This window comes from Ricinus communis, chromosome 8, assembly GCF_019578655.1.
Source record: "Ricinus communis isolate WT05 ecotype wild-type chromosome 8, ASM1957865v1, whole genome shotgun sequence".
NCBI classification, from domain to species: Eukaryota; Viridiplantae; Streptophyta; class Magnoliopsida; order Malpighiales; family Euphorbiaceae; genus Ricinus; species Ricinus communis.
The window spans coordinates 7,927,935-7,951,348 of NC_063263.1; the positions used below are offsets into that span (position 1 = coordinate 7,927,935).

Consider the following 23,414-nt stretch of genomic DNA (forward strand, 5'->3'; position numbering starts at 1 on the left):
ACTTATTTTCTATGAAAAAGAGAGTGATGAAAGAGAAAGGGAGATGGTGATGGAGAGCAGTTTTTCTTTGGGAAACCGTTGGATTGTAGGTCCTAACTCAGTTGCATTTAATGGAAGTTTCTTCCGTTCTAAAGAGGGGCTTAAGAACTCCGTTTGGCGAGATATTGTGTGAAACTGGCTAAAAAAAACCTTGGAGGGCCAATCCGTACCAGTGGTTATACGTTAGGGGAAAATTTGAGCCTTTCCTTTGATTATATAATTTTAACTCACAGTTCTGCCGTACTCCACAATCTGCTCCTACGCCTCGGATGGAGCTAGCTGGATGGACGGATTATCTATTCATAAGAATAACTCAATTAATAAGATATTCTTAATTTTTTCTAAGCCTGGACTCCTAGGTTAGATTGCCTAAGAAATTCCGACTCGGAAATTCTACGGAAAATTCAAAAAAACCTTCCCTGAAATATGAATGTTTACCCCCAGATAACATGTCCAAAACATGTTAGAAATACTTCAAATATTTTATATTTATTTAATGGGAGTCGGGTCACCAAAACTACATTATCTTTATGACTCTGCAATACAACCCAAATCACAATACAAAAATTAACAGTCTGACAAAATAATATTATTCGTAATACATCACACCAATATTTTCCTCACATTTAATTCAATTAATCACAACTTCAATTTGCATGACAGAATATTAACTCCTTTTGTAATTAATCTGTAGTAATTTTAAAATCAGGCTACTAATTAATTACATAATTTAATTAATTAATTATAATTAACAGTTTATACACCAATCATTTTCTAATAATTTTAAAATAATTTTCAAAGTCTAAATAAAATTATACTGAGCCGAAATCCGAATTTCTGCTCGTTCAGTAAACACTGGGGTCCAAAAGCTCATATCGCCAATGATGTCGGATTTTGAATACAGAAGCGCCTACGCGAAACTTGAGTTATGAGGAGTTTGAATATGCAAATGTTTCTGCCAAAAACTCGCAAGAAGCCACTGGATCGATGCTGGAAAGTTTCGACTCCGGCAAGGCTCACATACTACTGTTAGGAGAGGAGAAATGGTGGGGAAGCTTGGCTTGGGGGTTTTCGACGGTGGGGAATTCATTTTCGGTATCGGACAGGCGTAAGGACGGTGGCAGGTGGTGAGGAGCGACGGAAATGAGAGAAAGGGGTGGGGAAAGGAGGTGGCGTTGGGGAGAGAGAAGAAGGAGAAGGGGGATGGGTTTTTTTTTTTGCAAACCTTTTTTTTTTATCAAATGATGGAAAAGATGCACATAATTCTAACATTATGTAAATTATTACTTATTATACAAGTAACAATTTAATTTATTTGGAAAAATAATATTTAAAAATAATATTTTTTATGATTAAAATTATTATTTAGTTAGATAAATAATTTATTAGTTAATATAATATTAAAATATAATTAATATACTATTTTTTAAAATAATTATTCTCTAATTAGAAAAATAATTTATTATTAATATATAATTTATTATTATTAAAATCAGAAATATAAATTATTAATAAATAAATTAATAAAAAAAGTACAAAACACATAAGCTTAATTCGTATCTCAAAATAAGTATACATATCGAAATAAAAATTTTATATAAAAAAAATTAAACACGCATGTCAAAAAATCAGAAATTAATTATATAAATTAAAAGTAAATCTCAAAATGCTATTATAAATTTCTCCATAAAAGAGGAAAAGATAAACATTAGGTTAGTATGTTATTATAGAATGAGATTTTTGCAACCATTAATTTAATTAGAACTAATCGTTTACCTATGTCATTGTTATTATTTTAATTATAAAATTAAATTTATAGATATAATTTAATAAAAAAATTAATATTTAATATTAATTTATGATATTAAAAATTTAAATAGTAAAATGATTTAACAGTTAAAATATAAGCAACTAATCAAAATGCATTCTGCCAAGAAATTACAGAATGAAAAGTGTAGCCATGTACATAAATGATAGAACTCTTTAATAATTTTTGGTAGGCAGCTGAGAACCTGTCTCCTTCAGACTTCACTGGTATGTTTCTTCATTGTTTGGGACCATAAATTGACAACACTTCACTGAATGAATGATATGAAATGTATTTATATAGGTTTCCACTTGCTGCAACTATGATCAGCCCAAGTCTGATCAGAGAAAGTCTCTCTTCAATAATGGCATTTTCGGAGAGTTCACTTGGTACCTGGATTTTCTTTCTTCTTTTCTTAATTTTCATTTCTGTATCAGTGTTTTTCTCTTGCTTGTGTGTTATGTTGTGTGTTACTGGTTGTTTTGGTATATTATATCTTGAGTTTTCTTGTTCGTGGTGTCTTTATGCACACCTCAGTTTCTTTGTTTCTTTCTTCATTCAAGTTTAAACAATTACTGTTCATGCAAGAATTCTTCTGTCTTTTGATGGGGTAAGTAAAGGACGAGTATTCAACAACCTCAAGAAAGAAACTGGAATCTTGTGATGGATACTGCTATGTGGTGCTCAAGAAGCACAGAAGAATGATAAAAGAAAATGATGATTAGAATACAATGTTTAGAAGTGTCATTTATTTGCTGTAGACTCAGTTCATATCTTCTGTTTGTTGAAGTAACATGCAAGTGAAAAAATGCATTTCTGGTAATGCATGGCTATTATGTAGGGGAAACTTTCTCCCAGCAATCTAATCTTAGTTACCAGATTCATCAATCTAGTAGAGTAGTACTCAAGAGTCTCCCCAACTTTCATTTTCATTAATTTAAACTCTCATTTGAGAGTTAACAGCTTCACTTCCTTTGTTCTATCACTTCCTGCATACTCTTCTTTAAGTTGTCTCAGCCTCTTTTGTTCACTAGCGTAGGAAAGATAGATGTCTTTTGTCACCACAAAATGAAAGAAGGATAGACAGTTGTTTATAATTTTTCATTGAATCTTCCGAGTCTCGCTGGAGTTGCTGCAGGGTTGGGTTTTTTGGCAGAGGAGCCTTTACAAAACCCCTCTATAACTGTTTCTCCCAGAAGCCATAGGCAACGAGATAGGAATCCGTTCTAACATCCCCAGAGTCATAACTCTGTTCTGAGAAACACAGAACCGCAGGCAGGCTCACCTTTGATTCCAGACCCTCTGAATCCATTCAGGTGCTTAGAAAGAATCTCATTCACTTTGCACAGCCCGTTAAGAAGAAAGATCTGATATTTGTTTGAATTCTAGAGCAAAAACGATTAGGGAACAAACAGACAGTGAAGAAATAAAGGAAATAAGGTCAATTAATATTTTAGGACTTGCATAAAAGGCAACTGAACTTGTTCCATCCTCTCTTGGTTCCTATTTCTTTTTCTTTTTTTTCTGTTTAGGAATTGGTTTGAAGGCGGAGTATTCTCCTAGCTCAAGAAATAATAATCATTATACAATGTTCAGGAGGGGCATTGGCAAGATTAACAGAATCCCATTTCTTAATATTTTTCGACAATTAGTATTGAAATTTGAACACTTTCCCTTCTCTTTATGATTGTCTTGGAAATTTCTGTCAGAATCGTGGTAATATGCTATAGCCTGGAGTACATATTATCAGTTTGTTAAATAAAAAGTAGCATCGTAGTAAAATGATGCTATGCTATTCTCATTGGCTATCACTTGATTATACTGCAGGGGAACTTTCTTGGATTTGTAAGGAAAAACTTGATTTGGGTTCTCCTTGCACACAAAGAATCATCATAGACATCATAAATCTGGTATTTCTTGGGGTCTTCTATCTGTTTCTGCTACTGGGTTCAATCAGAAAACATCAAGTCAGTTGGAGCAATAGAAGGGACTGGATTTCTGTGGTGGTTTCAATTTGTTGTACACTTATTAGCATTGCATACCTTGGGGTTGGATTATGGGATCTAATAGCCAAAAACCACAGTTTTAATCATTTGAGCTGGTTGGTTTACCTTGTTAGAGGAATAATTTGGATTTCAGTAGCAGTTTCCTTGCTTGTTACAAGATCCAGATGGAATAGAATTCTGGTTACTGTCTGGTGGGTGTCCTTTTCTTTATTGGCTTCAGCTTTAAATATTGAAATTCTAGCAAGAGCAAATAGCATTCAAGTTCTTGATATCCTACCATGGCCTGTGAACTTTTTGCTGCTACTTTGTGCTTTGAGAAACTTCAGTCGTTTTTCTTCTCAACAAGCTTCGTATAAGAACCTGTTTGAACCTCTATTAGGTGCAAAGGAGGTAAAGAATCAGAAACTAGCCCACGCCAGTTTTCTTAGCAATTTGACATTTTCTTGGATAAATCCTCTGCTTAAGTTAGGCTACTCAAAACCATTAGATGATGAAGATATCCCCTCTTTACTTCCTGAAGATGAAGCCGATATAGCCTATCAAAAGTTTGCTCATGCATGGGATTCCCTTATAAGAGAAAATAACTCAAACGACACTGGGAACTTGGTTCTTGAGGCTGTAGCGAAAGTACATCTCAAAGAAAATATATTTATAGGTACATATGCTTTGCTTAGGGCAATTGCAGTGGCAGTTCTTCCTCTGCTGCTGTATGCTTTTGTTAATTACTCAAATCTTGATCAACAGAATCTGTATCAAGGTCTTTCTATAGTAGGGTGTCTAATTCTCGTGAAGGTAGTCGAGTCATTGTCTCAAAGGCGTAGCTTTTTCCTGGCAAGACAATCAGGAATGAGAATAAGATCAGCTTTAATGGTGGCCGTCTATCAAAAGCAGCTCAACCTTTCGAGTTTAGCCAGGAGGCGGCATTCAACAGGTGAGTTTGTGAATTACATTGCAGTGGATGCTTACAGAATGGGAGAATTTCCTTGGTGGTTTCACGCAACATGGGCTTATGTATTGCAATTGTTTTTATCCATTATCATCCTTTTTGGAGTTGTTGGTCTTGGTGCAGTTACAGGATTAGTACCTCTTCTGATATGCGGACTTCTCAATGTCCCATTTGCAAGATTTCTTCAGAAGTGTCAATCAAAATTCATGATTGCTCAAGATGAAAGACTCAGGGCTACTTCTGAGATCCTGAACAACATGAAAATCATAAAGTTACAATCATGGGAAGAAAAGTTCAAGAGTTACATCGAATCCCTCCGAGACACTGAATTTAAATGGTTGACCGAATCACAGATTAAGAAGACCTACGGAACTATCTTGTATTGGCTATCTCCAACAATCATTTCTTCTGTGGTCTTTGTTGGATGTGCCCTTTTCAGGAGTGCACCATTAAACTCTAGCACCATTTTCACAGTGCTTGCAACATTAAGGAGCATGGCTGAGCCTGTCAGAATGATACCCGAGGCTCTTTCTATTTTGATCCAAGTTAAGGTCTCCTTTGATAGAATTAATAATTTTCTACTTGATGATGAGCTCAAGAATGAAAGCATTAGCACAAATTCATCTTATAACTCAGGTGAAAGTATTGCAGTTGAAGGAGGTAAGTTCAGCTGGGATCCTGAACTATCCATGCCAACTCTCAGAGAAGTAAACCTGGATATTAAAAGGGGGCAAAAATTTGCAGTTTGCGGACCAGTAGGAGCTGGAAAATCATCGCTTTTATATGCCATGCTTGGAGAGATACCTAAGATTTCAGGAACTGTGAGTTGCAAAATGAACACAGCGGTTATTTGTATCATGATTTTGGTATACAAGACATATGTCTAACCTATGTTCTTCTGGTTTGCTATCAGGTTAATGTATTTGGATCCATTGCCTATGTTTCTCAAACTTCCTGGATTCAAAGTGGAACTGTTCGTGATAACATACTTTATGGCAAGCCAATGGACCAGGAAAAATATGAGAGGGCCATAAAAGCATGTGCTTTGGACAAGGACATTAATAGTTTCAATCACGGAGACCTCACAGAAATAGGGCAGAGGGGACTGAATATGAGTGGTGGACAGAAGCAGAGGATTCAACTCGCCCGTGCTGTCTATAACGATGCTGATATCTATCTCCTTGATGATCCTTTTAGTGCAGTAGATGCACATACTGCTGCAATTCTATTTAATGTAAGGCAGAAACAAACAGAAACTTCTATACTTCTTCAAAAGCATGAATAAATGCATGAACAGCTTACTTGGAAATGTAATTGCAGGATTGTATCATGACTGCATTAGAAAATAAAACTGTCATACTAGTGACTCACCAAGTGGATTTTCTCTCATCAGTCGATCAAATTCTGGTAAAACAGTTTAATGGAAAATATTTACATGAAACATATATTTTAAGATTTTTCACTAAAGTGGGTTATGCTTTTTAAAAGGTTATGGAAGGTGGGCAAATTACTCAATCAGGAAGCTATGAAGAACTGTTGATGGCCTGTACAGCATTTGAACAGCTTGTGAATGCTCATAAAGATTCAGTAACAGTATTGGGATCTTATGATAAAAGTCGAGGAGAATCTTTAAAGGCAGATATTGTTAGGCAAGAAGATTTTAGTGTGTCTAGTCATGCTAAACAGAACAGCGAAGGAGAGATATCTATGAAGGGTGTGGCAGGAGTGCAGCTAACAGAAGAAGAAGAGAAGGGGATTGGTAATGTTGGATGGAAGCCATTTCTTGATTATATACTTATTTCAAAGGGAACACTTTTTGCTTCCCTATCGACATTATCCATATGTGGTTTTATTGGTCTTCAAGCTGCTGCAACTTATTGGCTAGCATATGCTGTTCAGATACCTGAAATCAGGAGCAGTATGTTGATCGGAGTTTACACTCTGATATCATCGCTTAGTGCTAGTTTTGTATATTTGAGGTCTTACCTTGCAGTCCTTCTTGGATTAAAAGCTTCTAAGTCCTTCTTTTCTGGCTTCACCAATACAATCTTTAAAGCTCCAATGCTCTTCTTTGATTCTACTCCAGTTGGACGGATCCTGACTCGTGTAAGAATATACTTAAATTCGAATCAACTTTCATTTCTCTTCACCAGTAATCATTTACTTAACCATTCATCTTTTATTATATTTCGCAGGCTTCATCAGATCTGAGTATCTTGGATTTTGACATTCCTTTCTCCTACGTCTTTGCGGCTGGTGGTCTAGTGGAGCTTGTAGTTACCATAGGAATTATGGCCTCGGTCACATGGCAAGTTCTTGTTATAGCAGTCCTTGCTATAGTAGGTGCAAAATATATTCAGGTAAACGCATTAAATTTTCAAATTCTGGATTTTTCCTAATCTCTAATAAAATAAAATAGCTGATTTCATTTTTTTTTTCTTATTATCCCTACTCTCAAGGATTATTATTTAGCCTCCGCAAGAGAACTGATAAGGATCAATGGTACGACGAAGGCCCCTGTCATGAATTATGCAGCTGAAACATCACTTGGTGTTGTTACAATAAGAGCTTTCAAAATGGTGGATAGGTTCTTTCAGAATTACCTGAAGCTTGTTGACAAGGATGCTGTTCTTTTCTTCCTTTCTAATGGGGCAATGGAGTGGTTAATTATAAGGACAGAGGCACTGCAAAATGTGACTTTATTCACTGCTGCTCTTTTGCTCGTATTGCTTCCAAAAGGCGTTGTCACTCCAGGTAGGATTACATTGAACCCAAGTAATGGAGTTTTCATTAATATTGTTAAAGATGTGAAACTATAAATTTCAATTTTGGATTTGCAGGACTTATAGGACTTTCATTGTCTTATGCATTGTCTCTAACTGGCACCCAAGTTTTCGTGACTCGTTGGTATTGCAATTTAGCAAACTACGTAATATCAGTTGAAAGGATTAAGCAGTTCATGCACATTCCATCAGAACCACCAGCAGTTGTGGAGGATAATAGGCCACCATCTTCCTGGCCTCCTGAGGGTAGGATAGAGCTCCAAGACCTGAAGGTGAGAACAAGCTTATTATGACTCCGGGTGGCTAATTAATACTATCCGTTTTCTTTGCTGCTTGTAACCATGATAACATTTTTCTTTTCTTTTTTTTAACTTTGATTTTTCAGATAAGATATCGTCCGAATGCTCCACTAGTTCTCAAAGGAATCAACTGCATATTTGAGGAAGGGACTAGAGTAGGAGTTGTAGGGAGAACTGGAAGCGGAAAAACCACATTAATCAGTGCTTTGTTTCGCTTAGTAGAGCCTGCAAGTGGTCGAATTCTTATAGACGGACTTGACATATGTTCTATTGGCCTCAGAGATTTAAGGACAAAGCTCAGCATTATTCCTCAAGAAGCAACGCTTTTCAGGGGTAGCGTTCGGACAAATCTCGATCCTTTAGGTCTGTATTCTGATCCTGAAATATGGGAGGTGAGACAGTTGACTCATAGTAAACCATTTTCATATTATACGTAGAAACGCATGCCCATCAAATCAAAATGTATGATAAGTTCATTGTTTGCAGGCTTTGGAGAAGTGTCAGCTTAAGACAACAATTAGCAGTCTGCCTAATCAACTAGACTCTTCAGGTTACTATACTTGCATCAGGTTTAAATCAGTAAGTCCAGATGTGCTTGAATTAACTTTAATACATACTTTGCAGTGAGTGATGAAGGTGAAAATTGGAGTGCCGGACAACGCCAACTATTTTGCCTAGGAAGAGTACTTCTGAGGAGAAACAGAATTCTAGTTCTGGATGAAGCTACTGCTTCCATTGACTCTGCTACTGATGCAATTTTACAAAGAATCATCAGACAAGAATTCTCAATGTGTACGGTGATAACAGTTGCTCATAGAGTTCCCACTGTTATAGATAGTGACATGGTCATGGTCCTTTCTTATGGTAACTCTTTCATTTTCCTTTCCCTTTCTTTGTCTTAAGAAAAACTCAATCCCAAAAAGATGACATAATATATATTGTTAATAGAGGCAAGAAAATCGTCAGTGTGTTTAGTTCAAAGGTAAAAAATTTTAAGAAATTAGCTGATAATTGATTTAGCTGCTGATATATTAGAGTTTTTTCTGTAAGCTGATAGCTGATTTTATTTTTTTTATTTATTTGGATACTATTATCCTTATTAAAATTTATTAACAATAATTTACTATAAGTTGATCTCGTATAATTATATTTTTATATATAATAAATAATTATTGTTTTGAAATTATTCTTAATAGTTAATAATTATAGTATTTGAAACTAAAAAATTTTATTAGTAAAATTTAAATTTAAATTTCGAGTTTTAAAATAATTTTTATAAATTTTTTAATAATAAATATAATTGAGCTAAAGAAAATAATTATAATATTTTTAATTATTATAAATTATTTTTATTAATTTATATCATCAAATATAATATAATAAAATAAATTATATATAATATAAATTATAGATCTTCAATAGTCATTTAATATATTAACCATCGGCTACTAGCTATCAGCTGCACTGATCAGCCAAATCAAAGAGATCCATTAGTAAGCTGCATTGATCAACCGAACCAAAGAGACCCATTAGTATATGCTAAGTAAATCTGTATGATTTGATTTTCAGGGAAACTGGAGGAGTATGATGAACCTTTAAAGCTGATGGAGATTAATTCTAGCTTCTCTAAGCTTGTAGCTGAGTACTGGTCTAGTTGCAGGAGGAACTCCGAGAAGAACTTCGGCAAATATTAATGACAGTTCTTCTGAAAATAATAGCGAGAGTACAATATTCCAGGCTTCCACAAACGAGTCCAATGTGTTGAGAGTCATCACCACCTCTCCTTCTCTTTCTCTAATTGCCTAGAAAAGTCTTTCTCTACTTATCTAATAACTGAAAAAAAAGAAAAAAAAAATACTTAATATTGTAGTAAAAGTATTTGTACTTGAGTTTTTATTAATAAATAAATAAAAGAGTTGTATGTGTGCAATTAAGTCCTCCACATAAATTCTATACAATGTACTCAGCTCCATGCATATATGATGTGAATATTTTCCAAGTCAGATTACTTTAATATAGTTGGTTTATAATATTCTTTTCAATAATCTCCTGGATTCCAATTCTACAGCAGCCACTATATCCAACAACATATTCTTGCTAGAAGAATTGGGCCAACAGGAATCAGTCATTCTCATAATTCCCTCATCAATCAACCACAACATGCACAATGTGAAAGTTTCTCGAATGGCAGACTTTTATAAGATACCATACAATATATATATATATATATATATATATAAATAGCATAAATTAATTTGAACAGGCTGCATCTTCGCCAACATAATGCACAAAAAAATAAAGTCCATTCTGATGGCTGAATATTACTGCATTAGAAATTTTGTGAGAGTTCCCCAGGTACAGATACTGAATACTACTGCTAGTGCTTCCAACTAAGGCTTCAACTAAGGAAAATGGGAATCTATATATATATATATATATATATATATACATATATATATCTCGACTATACTGTTGAGAAAAAGGTTTCTTGTCATGCTGTAGAATGACAGTAAAGAATAACTTTTAGCAATCCTGTCAGAAACCTTGCTCTTTATGAATGAATAAGTTTTGGCTTAAGCTTGTGACACAAACTGAGTGAAAAAAAAAAAAGCTTGCGCCCAACAGCAGAACAAGAAATTTGTTACTAGCTGAAGCACACTGGCAATTTTTTATATATAGATTGATAAATTTCTTTAATCATTTCCTGATCTCAGAGGCAGCATTACAAACTCAAGTGCTTCTTGTTAAAGGAAAGATTAAAAAATAATAATAATAAAATAAAGAAAAGAAAAAGGGTAAATTCTGTTCATTTGATATCTGTGGCATGTACCAACGTTATAGTTACCGAAGTTAATTACCGAGGAACAGGAACAGCTTGAGGCAAGGCAGCAATTGATACAGTCTGCAACTTGCAATCTGATGAGAACAATTGATCAGAGCTGCCATTTCTCTCTTCCAAACAAATTCTATCAATGATCTCAATCAGAACACGTCCGAGCTCTTCTCCGTCAGTCCATTCATGAATCTCTGCCTTGATAACCATAGGATTGCTGCAAATTAAATCCCACACTGGGAAATTCTTCCTTGGCATTAAATAATCTGCCTCTGTAAGCTTCAGGCTTGGACAATAATCACCAGCACCATCCCCAAGATAGATAATTTTCTTGCTTTTATCTTCCTTTGACATTGAAGCTTGAATTCTTTCAATGATGTGTCCCTGTAATCACATTTAAAATATTAATAAAATTTCATTAAATGATTAATTATCATTCAGAAATACATGGAGCAAAGAATGACGGTGGGGTCATGAAAGTTCACCAAGTTGACAATAGCCTAATATTCTCTACACAGGATTTTGTCAAAATCAGAAACTCAGATAAGAAAAACATGCATGTTCCAAACATTCTGGACCCAATTAACTAACGTACTCCACGTTACCTTTTTCTTAGCATATTATTCTTGGTTGACCCATTACGTATATCCAGCTCCTGACCCTAGCCACTCTTAATAATAATTATTATTAAATCTAAAACCCTCAAGAGAAATTGAAATGTATACCTTACACATGTTTGGTTGGCAAAGGCTGCAGCCATGGGAAGATTGAGTAAAATCATAGTAAGGGAAAATCCTTAATTTTCCTTCATCATCAACAAATCCTGGGTTTGTGTTAATTTCAGAGAAATAATCTCTTAATCCGAGATGTTTCAAGATTGTCTCAATGAAGAACACATTTGCATCACTTACAATCCTCAGTTCACACCTGAAATTAATTAATAAAACATGTAATCGACACTATAAACCAAAAAAAAAAATCTAAACTAAAGATTTTAAATGAGAAGGATATTATATATGTACCCTAAAGCATGAGCTGATTTGATAGCAGGGATAACTCTAGGATGGATAGGAATACGTTTCAAGACCTCAACCATGTCTTCAATGGTTTTTCCTTGTGAATGAAGCTCCTTCGTCATCCTATCCTGCAATTTCATTAAAATAAAAAACAGTCAGTAGAAAGAAAAGCAACAAAAGGGTATTGCATTACACCACCTGATTCAGAACCCACTAAACAAAAAGAAGAACATGAAACCACAATTAATACATACTAACCATGAGAGAGTTCCAAGGCATGGTAGGAAGGAGTTGATTGAACAAGTCAGTAAAACCGAGTTCATCAATAACCCAATTATCGCTATCAACATCAACAATGGTCTTGTCAAAATCGAAAACAACCAAAATTCCAGCCATTTGCTCAAGAAAAGAAAGAAAAAAGAAGCAAGAAAGATCAAGAAATTGCAAGTCTTGGGAAGTTCTTTGTTTGTATGACTTCTTGTCGTGCAGAGCGGTCCAATTTATACGAGGAAAAAGGTGGCTTCTCTAGACGCGTGTGTATGTGTGAGAAATTTAAAGAATAATAAAGAGTTATAAAAAGGAAAGGGATTCGGATGCCAATGGAATATTACATGGACGTGTTTTAATTCTGTGGTAAGTTGGAAACACTACGACTCCATTTTCTAATTTGGTGTCTCTGGAAATTTTTCATTTTCTTGCAAAACAATATCGTTTTAAAACAGAAGCAGTTTTTAGCCATCGGATTTAGTGACTATGACATTGACCCAGGTGGACATAAATGTCTGAATTGATCCAACGGTCAAAAGGGTATGCTCAGAACTTAATCCTTTTGATATTAGGCCATTGCTTTTAGTGAGTTTGAAGATGAGATTAATTAGTAAGTTGGGTTAGGTTTAGGAGTCATAGGCAAATAAGGTGGGAATAAGAGAATATTCTAAATTCTAATGGAATGAAATTCACTTGGACAACTTTTTTCCAAGGCATTGGTACAATTTGAAGGGAATATTCCGGCCAGAGTGCAGCCGGCGATTCTTGGAAGTTGGAACCTCTCCTTTCCTTAATTGATTTGAGTTGTGTGGCTGCTGAGCATTTAACTCCTTTTTTTTTTCCCATTTTTTGTGGATATAAATCTTTATCCATACTTATTGCGTTTTAGAAATTATTGTGTGCACTCCTTATACGAATATGAACTATTTAATTATATTTTAATATGAGATTATTAATCCCTTAGGTGATATTGGTCATGGTTTCATACGTAACCATTTCAATTTTTATATTAAAAATTGCTCAAGAAAAGAAAGATCGAGAGATTGGAAGTCTAGGCAAGTTCTTGCTTGAATGGACTTGTTGTGTAGAGCGGTCCAATTTATACCAGGAAAAAGGTGGCTTTTCTAGACGCGTATGTGAGAAATCAATAGAATAATCCGAGTTATAACAGGAGAGGGGGTTTTGATGCCAATGGAATATTACATGGTACATGTCTTCAATTCCGTGGTAAGTTGGAAACACTACAACTGCGGATGAAAATATACCTCTTACCCGAGGCTATACTTGTAATTCGGTGGAAGTTATCCTGCCCAGGCCAAAGACGGATTTAACTCATTCCATTCCGTCCCGTCCTTGTTATATACCTAAGTTATTTACATATATATATATATATATTTTCTTTTTATTGCTAAAATATAAATAAGTAAATTTTTTTTTTAAACATATTACATATTATTTAAATTTAAACACTATCCATCCTTAATTGATGGAACGGTCAAAAAGGTACGATCAAAACTTAATCCTTTTGATATTAGGCCGTTGGTTTTAGTGAGTTTGAAGGTGAGATTAATTAGTGAGTTGGGTTAGGTTTAGGAGTCATAGGCAAATAAGATGGGAATAAGATAATATATGGGATTGTTAGTGTTAAAAAAGTAAATTTGAAATTTTTCAATTTATTGTTTTTATCTTTTATAAACTATTTTTTCAACTTTTGTTTTTAGAAAAAGTACCAATTGCTTTTTATAAAATTAATTTTTAAAATTTAAAAAATAATATAAAATTAAATTAAAATTCACAAAATCTAAATTTCAGATATTTTTAAATAATAATGGACTGTTAAGTGGCCTTATAGTTTCTTGAGAAATCGACATCATGGTAAACTTACCCTTATTGTAGGAACAGTTCATGTACTTGCAAGTACTAAAAAAAATATATCACTTACTGTATAAATTTATACATTAACCAAAACATCATTTTTCTTAACATGCTAGAAAATATGTTATTTGACTTTGTAGTTCTTATCTCCCTATCTTTCTTGTTTTTAATTTTTAGATTTTTGTATTTTAATTTGGTAAGGGACAAACGTATATGAAAGATCTGAAATTAAAATTGACCAAAATACTTCAAAAAAGTGAATAATAAATTTAATGTGAGCGAATAACATTTTAAGGAATAAGAATAACAATAAAAATATTATTTTCAAATTTATTTTTTTTAGTGCTCTGCCTTTTCCTCACTTAAAATATTTAAATTAGGAGTGGAATTCTAAAATATTTCATAAATTTTGCTCCTAAAATTAATCATAGGGCAGACATTCTCTATTCATGATTCCATTATATGGCGTTACATTTGTTTTATAATGTAAGTTTTTGGAGATTTAAATTCCAACAGCTTCTTTCTTTTCATTTCTTTTTGAAACCTCTGCCAGGAAAAGAAAGCCAAAAATGATGCTAAATTCTAGCATAAAATGCCAGCAGCAGGAACCCTAATAAGGCATAGATTGTTGTGGTATCTTTTTATTATCATAATTTCAAATTCTTGAAACGATTTAAAAAACAAACTATCAAATCATAACTGAACGATTATATTCAAGAAAGATAATCCAATTAAGTAAATTTCAACATAAAATACCACTTACATGAAATCTAAAAACCGGAGTTGGTGCATTTCATATTTTCTCTTAATATTTTGTTACATGTGAATATTAACTATCTGATTTATTATTTTATAAAATAAATAAATTAATCTAAATATTTTTAAATTTAATATTATAAAGGACTGATGCACTACACCATGCATGTCTTACAAGGAAGCAACCTAATATTTTCTTGTTTTATCTTCATCAATGAGGAACCCTGTGTTTAAGGTAGGAAACGTATTAGGTGGGTTTTGGCTCCACAATTGTGTGTTAAGTTGAGAAAACCAGAAAAGGACAAAAACGACAATAGTGCTGTCGCTTTTGGCGAAGAAATTAAAGGGCACAAAAAGAGAGCTGATTATGTTATATAGGTTAGAATGTGAAGGTCAAAAGTTTTTGTTGGTTGATGACACTTCGGTGCCCAAAGCCAACACTTCGGTCCTTTCTTATGGTAAGTTTTTCATTTTCCTTTCCTTTTCTATTTTCTTTTCTTTTCAATCCCAGTTTATATTGTTAATAGAGGCAAGAAAATTGTTGATTTTTATTACTAATTCTTTTATTGAGATGTGTTACACGTGAATATTAATTATTTGATTTGTTATAATTTAAATAATTATATTTATAATAATTATATTTAGTAAATATTTTATAGTATGAATTTTTTTAATTTTAAAAAGTTATTTAATTAATTATTTTCGTTTTTAATATTATATTTAGATTAAAATATCTAAAATAGATTTAAGCTAAGTATTATTAAAAGAAAGTTTAATAACCTATTTTTCAAAAAAAATTAAAAAGTAAAAGAAAATTATCTAAATTGTTATAAAAAAGTTTAAAAAATTTATGTTTAAATCATATCAATTATTTTAAAATTATTATTAAATCTTAATGATGGTTTAATAATTTATTGTTTTAAATGATATATGCAATGCTTATAACATCATTGAATAAATAAATTTTAATTGTGGCTTTTTTTAAAATTTAAATATTTTATTCTATTATTTATCATTACAAATTTAAATTAATTAATTAATTATATTCCACACGCATGTGATGCATGTGAATATTAATAATCGAACTCGTTAATGCATTCTTTTATTAGCTTAATTATAGTATAGTGTTTTATTTTTATTTTGGTTTAAGATCTAATTAAATAAAGTAAAATTCATAATTTTTCTATATAGCTGAAATTCTAGTTTACAGAATTTATATTCTCGTTTTGAAAGAAGTGTTTCATTAATATATTTAATAAAATTATATAACTAAAATATTACTATTTATATAAATATGTATATATATATAATAATTTAGTAATTGAAATTTATATTTGTTATTGCTGATAAATTAAAATGTAATTATTGTTAAAATTTAAAATCATAAATAAAAAAGTTTAGTATAGTGCTTAGAGTACGATATTAATCTAAATTTTACTCTTCTTTTAAATGAATTGACCCATGTATTATAATTATATATTTATTAATTAAATAATTAGATTTAATTGAGATAAAAACTTATTAAATTCATAATCATAAGCATTTTTAATATTAAAAAATGAACTTTTTTAAAATAATAAGTTTATTTATTTATTATTTTTATGAATAGTGAATCCATTTATTATTAATAAAAATATTTTTTTCTTTTTAAATTTAATAATAAATATATTTGTTATAGTTTTTAGATTACTGCTAGTTCTGTATGGGTATATGATCATTAAAATTTAATTATTTTATATCCACCATAAATAACTTTTCTATTTAACATCATAATAAAAAGCTAATTATAAATATTTGACTAATAATATATTACAAACTTATTAAACATTTGTTTTTTTTTTTTTTTTGTATTTAGCATTAGTAAAATTATTCTTTTTATAGTTTGTCGCAAACTCTTAAATGGATTAGAATTCTGTGGTGATTTTATTAATCTCTAAATATGTTCACACCCAATATATAGCATTTAAATTTCTTATTAATTTATATAGAAGTATAATTATAGAATTATCTAATTTAATATTAATGTCGAATTATAACAAAAGTTAGATTAAAAGTACTTAAATAACAATTAATTATAGCACTTTCATATGATTATACGTGTATATTTTAATTGTTATTGAATTTATTTTGTTTAATATTATTTAGAAATTCTATTTTACAATTCATATTGAAATCATAATAGAGTTGGACAACCAATATTGAAACTCTAATAGAGTTGAACTTCTAAAATTAAACTTATATGTAATAAATAATTTGTAGTTTTATTTTAATAAAATTAATTAACAAATTATCTAATTTATCCAATTAATTAAATAAACAATCAATAAAGCTATTGAAGTAAATTTGTTTATCCTCCACCTTTCACATTTTATCCTAACAAAGTTAAATAAAAAATTAACTATAGCCTTTTTATATGATTATGTGTGTATCTTCTAATTCTAATTGAGTTTATTTTGTTTAATATTATTCAAAAATTCTATTTTACAACTAATGTTTGAAATCCTAATAAAATTGAACAACCAATTTTGAAATCTTAAAAGAGTTGGATTTCTAAAATTAGAATTATATTTAATAAATAATTTTTATTTTAATAAAATTAACTAATAAATTACCTAATTAACCCAATTAATTAACTAAAATATCAATAAAACTATTTTAATACATTTACATAAGAGTATTTTAGTAAATTTGCATATCCTCTACTTCTATACATGTTTAGAATTTGATTTGCAGGGAAATTGGTGAAGTAGGATGAACCCTTAAAGCTTCTCAAAGCTTGTAGCCGAGTATTGGTGTAGTTGCAGGGGGAACTCAGCTTTGGCAAATATTGTTAATAGTTCTGAAAATAACAGAGAGAGTATAGTATTCCAGGCTTCCATAATGGGTTCAATGTACTCAGCTTTATGTAGACCTGGCCCACAGGCCGATTTCAAAACCAGAATCGAACCAGTCAGATTTTGTATCGGTTCGAATCGAAACTGAAACTAAAAGAGGTTGGTTCAGGGTCAATTTAGTGTTTACTGAAATCGGAATCGGTGGTTTCAGTCTTGTACCGCCCAATTTTAAAAAAGATAATAACAATAAATAGTAAAAGTATTTATTATTACTATAATATAATTAGTATTTTAATTAATAATAAAATTAACTTTTTTAAAATATTAATAATGATACATATAATTATAATAATTATAATAATATTAAAAATATTTAATGAATATATTGATAATAAATAAAAAAATTAATAAAAAATCAATAAAATTTATAAAAGAATGAAATAAATATTTATTCGATCATACAAGTAAATGGCGTAAAAATAATTAGGGATAAATAAATTTTTAAAATATAGATAAAAGATCTACTTTATTTTTAATTCTCTAAACTTTAAAAGGATATATTAATATTTTAATTTTTGGTTAAAAATTTAATTTTAAATTCTGTTTTCCTAATTTTTTTATAAAGTTTTTTTTTAGTCTGTTTGAACCGACTGAATTAGATCCCTCGGTCGGTTCTGAACCGTTCTTGAACTGCTCTTAGAACAGTTCTAATCCAATTTTAATTTTTATTAAAACATGAATTGTCAGTTCTAACTCAGTGGTTCTGAAACTATAGCGACCACTAGCTCCATGCATATGATATTAATATTTTCCAAGTTAGATTACTTTATAATAATAGCGTATTGAAAATAATCTTTTAAATAGTCTCCTGGATTCCAATTGCACACATTATCCAACAACATATTCTTGCTAAAAGAGTTGAGCCAGCAAAGAATCAGTCATCCCAATAATTCCCTCACCACTCAACCCCAGCATCCACAGTGAATGTGAAGTCTCTTGAATGGCAGACTTTTATAGGATATAGTACATATATAGTATATAAATATTTCACACAAACTAATTTGAAAGGCGGCAAGGTGATATAACTATCATCCTTCGCCAACATAATGCCCAAAAATAAAATAAAGAAAGAAAGAAAAAGAAATTAGTACATTCTGATGGCTCATTATTATTGCAATAGCAAAATTCGAGAGAGTTCCACAGATACAGATTCTAAACACTACTGCTAGTGCTATCCAACTAAGGCTTCAATTACAGAAAATGGGAATCTAAATCTAACTTTTATCAATGGTGTTGGAAATCTTGGTCTTTCATGAATTATGAATAAGTTTTGGGTTAAGTTTGTGATACAAAACTACAGCAACTGGCTGGGCTACTTTTGACACAAAAGCAGAGACAAGCAGTTTGTAACTAGCTGAAGCACACTGGCAATTTTTATATATTGGTTGATAAATTTCTTTGATCATTTCCTGATCTCAGAAGCAGCATTACAAACTCAAATGCTTCTTGTTAAAGGAAAGATTAAAAGAAAGGAAAAAAAAAAAAAAGGTAAATACTGTTCATTTGATATATGTGGCATGTGCCAACGTTTTGGTAATTAAAGTTAATTACTGAGGAACAGGAACAGCTTGAGGCAAGGCAGCAATTGGTACAGTCTGCAACTTGCAATCTGATGAGAACAATTGATCAGAGCTGCCATTAATCTCTTCCAAGCAAATTCCATCAATGATCTCAATCAGAACACGTTCAAGCTCTTCTCCGTCAGTCCATTCATGAATTTCTGCCTTGATAACCATAGGATTGCTGCAAATTAAATCCCACACTGGGAAATTCTTCCTTGGCATCAAATAATCTGCCTCTGTAAGCTTCAGGCTTGGACAATAATCACCAGCACCATCCCCAAGATAGATAATTTTCTTGCTTTTATCTTCCTTTGATATTGAAGATTGAATTCTTTCAATGATGTGTCCCTGCAATCACATTAAGAAATATTAATAAAACTTCATTAAATAATTAATCATCATTCAGAAATACATGGAGCATATGTCAATATCTTATGCAAATAATGCTGGTGGGGTCATGAAAGTTCACAAGTTTACAATAGCCTAATATTTTCTATATAGGATTTTGTCAAAATCAGAAACTCAGATAAGAAAAACATGCATGTTCCAAACATTCTGGACCCAATTAACTAATGTCCTCTAAGTTTACTTTTCCTTAGCAAATAACTCTCGGTTGACACATTACGTGTATCCAGCTCCTGACCCCTGGCCACTCTTAATAATAATTATTATTATATCTAGAAACCCAAGAGAAATTGAATAGTGAATTAAGCATATAGAAGGAAAATAACAAAAGTATATACCTTGCACATGTTTGGTGGGCAAAGGCTGCAGCCATGGGAAGATTGAGTAAAATCATGGTAAGGGAAAATCCTTAATTTTCCTTCATCATCAACAAATCCTGGGTTTGTGTTAATTTCAGAGAAATAATCTCTTAATCCGAGATGTTTCAAGATTGCCTCAATGAAGAACAGATTTGCATCACTTACAATCCTCAGCTCACACCTGAAATTAATCAATAAAACATGTAATCAACACTATAAACCAAAAAAAAAAAAAACAAAAAAAATCTAAAACTAAAGACTTTAAATGAGAAGGATATTATATATGTACCCTAAAGCATGAGCTGATTTGATAGCAGGGATAACTCTAGGATGGATAGGAATACGTTTCAAGACCTCAACCATGTCTTCAATGGTTTTTCCTTGTGAATGAAGCTCCTTCATCATCCTATCCTGCAATTTCATTAAAATAAAAAACAGTCAGTAGAAAGAAAAGCAACAAAAGGGTATTGCATTACACCACCTGATTCAGAACCCACTAAACAAAAAGAAGAACATGAAACCACAATTAATACATACTAACCATGAGAGAGTTCCAAGGCATGGTAGGAAGGAGTTGATTGAACAAGTCAGTAAAACCGAGTTCATCAATAACCCAATTATCGCTATCAACATCAACAATGGTCTTGTCAAAATCGAAAACAACCAAAATTCCAGCCATTTGCTCAAGAAAAGAAAGAAAAAAGAAGCAAGAAAGATCAAGAAATTGCAAGTCTTGGGAAGTTCTTTGTTTGTATGACTTCTTGTCGTGCAGAGCGGTCCAATTTATACGAGGAAAAAGGTGGCTTCTCTAGACGCGTGTGTATGTGTGAGAAATTTAAAGAATAATAAAGAGTTATAAAAGGAAAGGGATTCGGATGCCAATGGAATATTACATGGACGTGTTTTAATTCTGTGGTAAGTTGGAAACACTACGACTCCATTTTCTAATTTGGTGTCTCTAGAAATTTTTCATTTTCTTGCAAAACAATATCGTTTTAAAACAGAAGCAGTTTTTAGCCATCGGATTTAGTGACTATGACATTGACCCAGGTGGACATAAATGTCTGAATTGATCCAACGGTCAAAAGGGTATGCTCAGAACTTAATCCTTTTGATATTAGGCCATTGCTTTTAGTGAGTTTGAAGATGAGATTAATTAGTAAGTTGGGTTAGGTTTAGGAGTCATAGGCAAATAAGGTGGGAATAAGAGAATATTCTAAATTCTAATGGAATGAAATTCACTTGGACAACTTTTTTCCAAGGCATTGGTACAATTTGAAGGGAATATTCCGGCCAGAGTGCAGCCGGCGATTCTTGGAAGTTGGAACCTCTCCTTTCCTTAATTGATTTGAGTTGTGTGGCTGCTGAGCATTTAAGTCCTTTTTTTTTTCCCCCTTTTTTGTGGATATAAATCTTTATCCATACTTATTGCGTTTTAGAAATTATTGTGTGCACTCCTTATACGAATATGAACTATTTAATTATATTTTAATATGAGATTATTAATCCCTTAGGTGATATTGGTCATGGTTTCATACGTAACCATTTCAATTTTTATATTAATGTTTTTTTAATTTATTAATTGAATTCTAGTAGGATTGATGGAAGGGATTTTCTAATTGTTATTCTCAATTGTATTTAAAAATATAAATATTTTTAGATGTTCAATCAAATGATATTGAGCATGTTTCTCATCTCTTCAAATTTATTGAATATAGATCGTGAATAAAAATTATATATACTATTCAAAAATTATATAAAAAAATAATTTAAAAGAATCAGTTAAGATATAATATTTTTATTTCTTATTAACTAGGGTTTGATTCTTATGAAAATATTCTGAAAATCTACTCTTGAATGCCCTACGAATAAATTATAGCCTTAAGATTATGGTGTGAAAAAAAAAATCAAGTATCAACATTCTAAAAGGAAAAATTATTAAATTCTGAGTATCTTTATTGCATAATAGTAATAATAACAATAATAAGAAGAAGAAAAACGTTTTGTTTTGCAAAGCTGAGAATACATGCGTTACCCAAAACCTTTTTTCCTTAGCATGCCAAAAAAACATGTTATTTGACTTTGTAGTTATTTTTGGCAATTGTGGTTCTTGATCTTCTTTCTTCTTCTTCTTCTTCTTCTTCTTCTTCTTCTTCTTCTTCTTGTTTTCTCTTTCCAGATTTTTTCGTGCTCCCCATGTTTTGATTTGGTAAGTGACAAACTTATATGAAATAGATGCAATAATAATATTGACAAAAATACTTTGAAAATGAATAAAAAACTTAATGTGAGTCGAATAACATTTATAAGAGCTCAATGGGTTGTGAGCTACACAACAGAATATAGTCATGTCCTTACAATCTAGTGAGTAGGTGGGGATTTGAACTCAAGACCTCCACCCCTTCCTAAGAACAATCGCTTTTGCCACTTAAATTAAGCCTCAAATATAGCGAAATAATATTTTGAAAAATAAAAATAAAAAGTTTAAATTTATTCTATTTTAGTGTTGTATCTTTTTTCACTTAAAATATTTAAATTAAGAATAAATTCTATAATTCAAATCTCACCAATTTAATATATATAATCAATTTAACTCAATGAATCTGTGCTATCTAATGTGTCCATCATGTGATTTTGAAACCTTTTTCTATTGTCATTACTATTTTGTACAATTAGCCAAAGTAATAAATTCTCATACAATTTCGTCCTACAATTAGCTTTCTGAATTTGTCCAAGAATTTTATGATAAAGTAGAAGAAAAATTAATGATCACATTTTTTTTATAACGTATGTTATTAGAGCATTTCTAAAAATCTTTGTATATGATTTTCTATAAAAATTATAATTAATTAATTTCATATTTTAATTTATGTCAAAATATGTATGCTCTAAAACACTGTTTGATTCCACCTTTTATTCAAATTTTTATCATTTAAAAAGAGAAAATATATTTGAAAAAGTTGCACTCTATATATATATATATATATATATTATTTTTATTTTTAATTACTCAAATTTAGAAAGAGAAAATAAAAATTTTAAAATAATTAAAAAATGATAAATTAAAGAATTTTTAGAGTTCTAATTTTAAATATAGAATGAACGTCATTTAAAAGTGTGTTAGAGAAGGGCTTTTCTGTATGCAAAGCTTGTAAGTAATAAAAAATGAAGCCAAATGGAGCTAGATCCAAGCATAAAATGGTAGTAGACTAGCATGAAAATTGGGATGCAAAGAGAAGTAATCCTTTAGTGACCCTGGAATTATGGTGCCAAAAATCTTCAAGTTACTTAAGAATCTATGATTTAACCACAAAATGCCACTTACATGAAACCTAAAGACCAGGGTGGTGCGTTCTCAAAAAAAAAAAGGAAAAAAAATCAATACTTCATGTTTTCTTTTTCTTATTGAATTTGAATAAAATTTATATAATTTAAATATAATAAATTCTACATTAGTACGTAAATGCATTCTATAACACTAAAATATTTTTTTTAACTTTGTTATTTTTATTTTATTTTTTATCTGATATTCTTTTTTATAAATAAAATGAGCTTTTTTTTAAATTT

General features: G+C 31.1%; 3 protein-coding genes across 8 annotated transcripts; 1 reads left to right on the plus strand and 2 right to left on the minus strand.

Annotated features, from left to right (window-relative positions):
• The first annotated feature begins 1,968 nt into the window (after positions 1-1,968).
• LOC8266980 (ABC transporter C family member 8) lies at positions 1,969-9,925 on the plus strand. 6 transcript variants are annotated; one of them, XM_002527377.4, is made up of 13 exons: positions 1,969-2,073; positions 2,150-2,235; positions 3,674-5,619; positions 5,712-6,032; positions 6,119-6,205; positions 6,287-6,904; positions 6,994-7,158; positions 7,258-7,552; positions 7,639-7,853; positions 7,967-8,272; positions 8,367-8,430; positions 8,505-8,744; positions 9,450-9,925. In XM_002527377.4, exons 2-13 carry the CDS (start codon positions 2,169-2,171, stop codon positions 9,572-9,574), a joined length of 4,449 nt encoding a protein of 1,482 aa, XP_002527423.3. In that variant the 5' UTR covers positions 1,969-2,073; positions 2,150-2,168; the 3' UTR covers positions 9,575-9,925. The 6 variants fall into 6 exon arrangements, with proteins under 6 accessions (XP_002527423.3, XP_048233811.1, XP_048233809.1 ...); XM_048377852.1 differs by having other exon boundaries at positions 2,056-2,235; positions 3,674-5,458; positions 5,543-5,619; XM_048377853.1 differs by having other exon boundaries at positions 2,057-2,235; positions 3,674-4,783; positions 4,922-5,619.
• LOC8266981 (inorganic pyrophosphatase 2) lies at positions 9,557-12,382 on the minus strand. The gene is made up of 5 exons (XM_002527378.4): positions 11,988-12,382; positions 11,736-11,857; positions 11,439-11,640; positions 10,739-11,097; positions 9,557-9,713 (listed from the first exon to the last, which is right to left on the minus strand). Exons 1-5 carry the CDS (start codon positions 12,123-12,125, stop codon positions 9,707-9,709), a joined length of 828 nt encoding a protein of 275 aa, XP_002527424.3. The 5' UTR covers positions 12,126-12,382; the 3' UTR covers positions 9,557-9,706.
• A 6,490-nt stretch (positions 12,383-18,872) lies between these two features.
• Positions 18,873-20,648, minus strand: LOC8266982 (inorganic pyrophosphatase 2). Its single transcript, XM_002527379.4, has 4 exons — positions 20,389-20,648; positions 20,137-20,258; positions 19,827-20,028; positions 18,873-19,431 (listed from the first exon to the last, which is right to left on the minus strand). Exons 1-4 carry the CDS (start codon positions 20,524-20,526, stop codon positions 19,069-19,071), a joined length of 825 nt encoding a protein of 274 aa, XP_002527425.2. The 5' UTR covers positions 20,527-20,648; the 3' UTR covers positions 18,873-19,068.
• Positions 20,649-23,414: the final 2,766 nt, after the last annotated feature.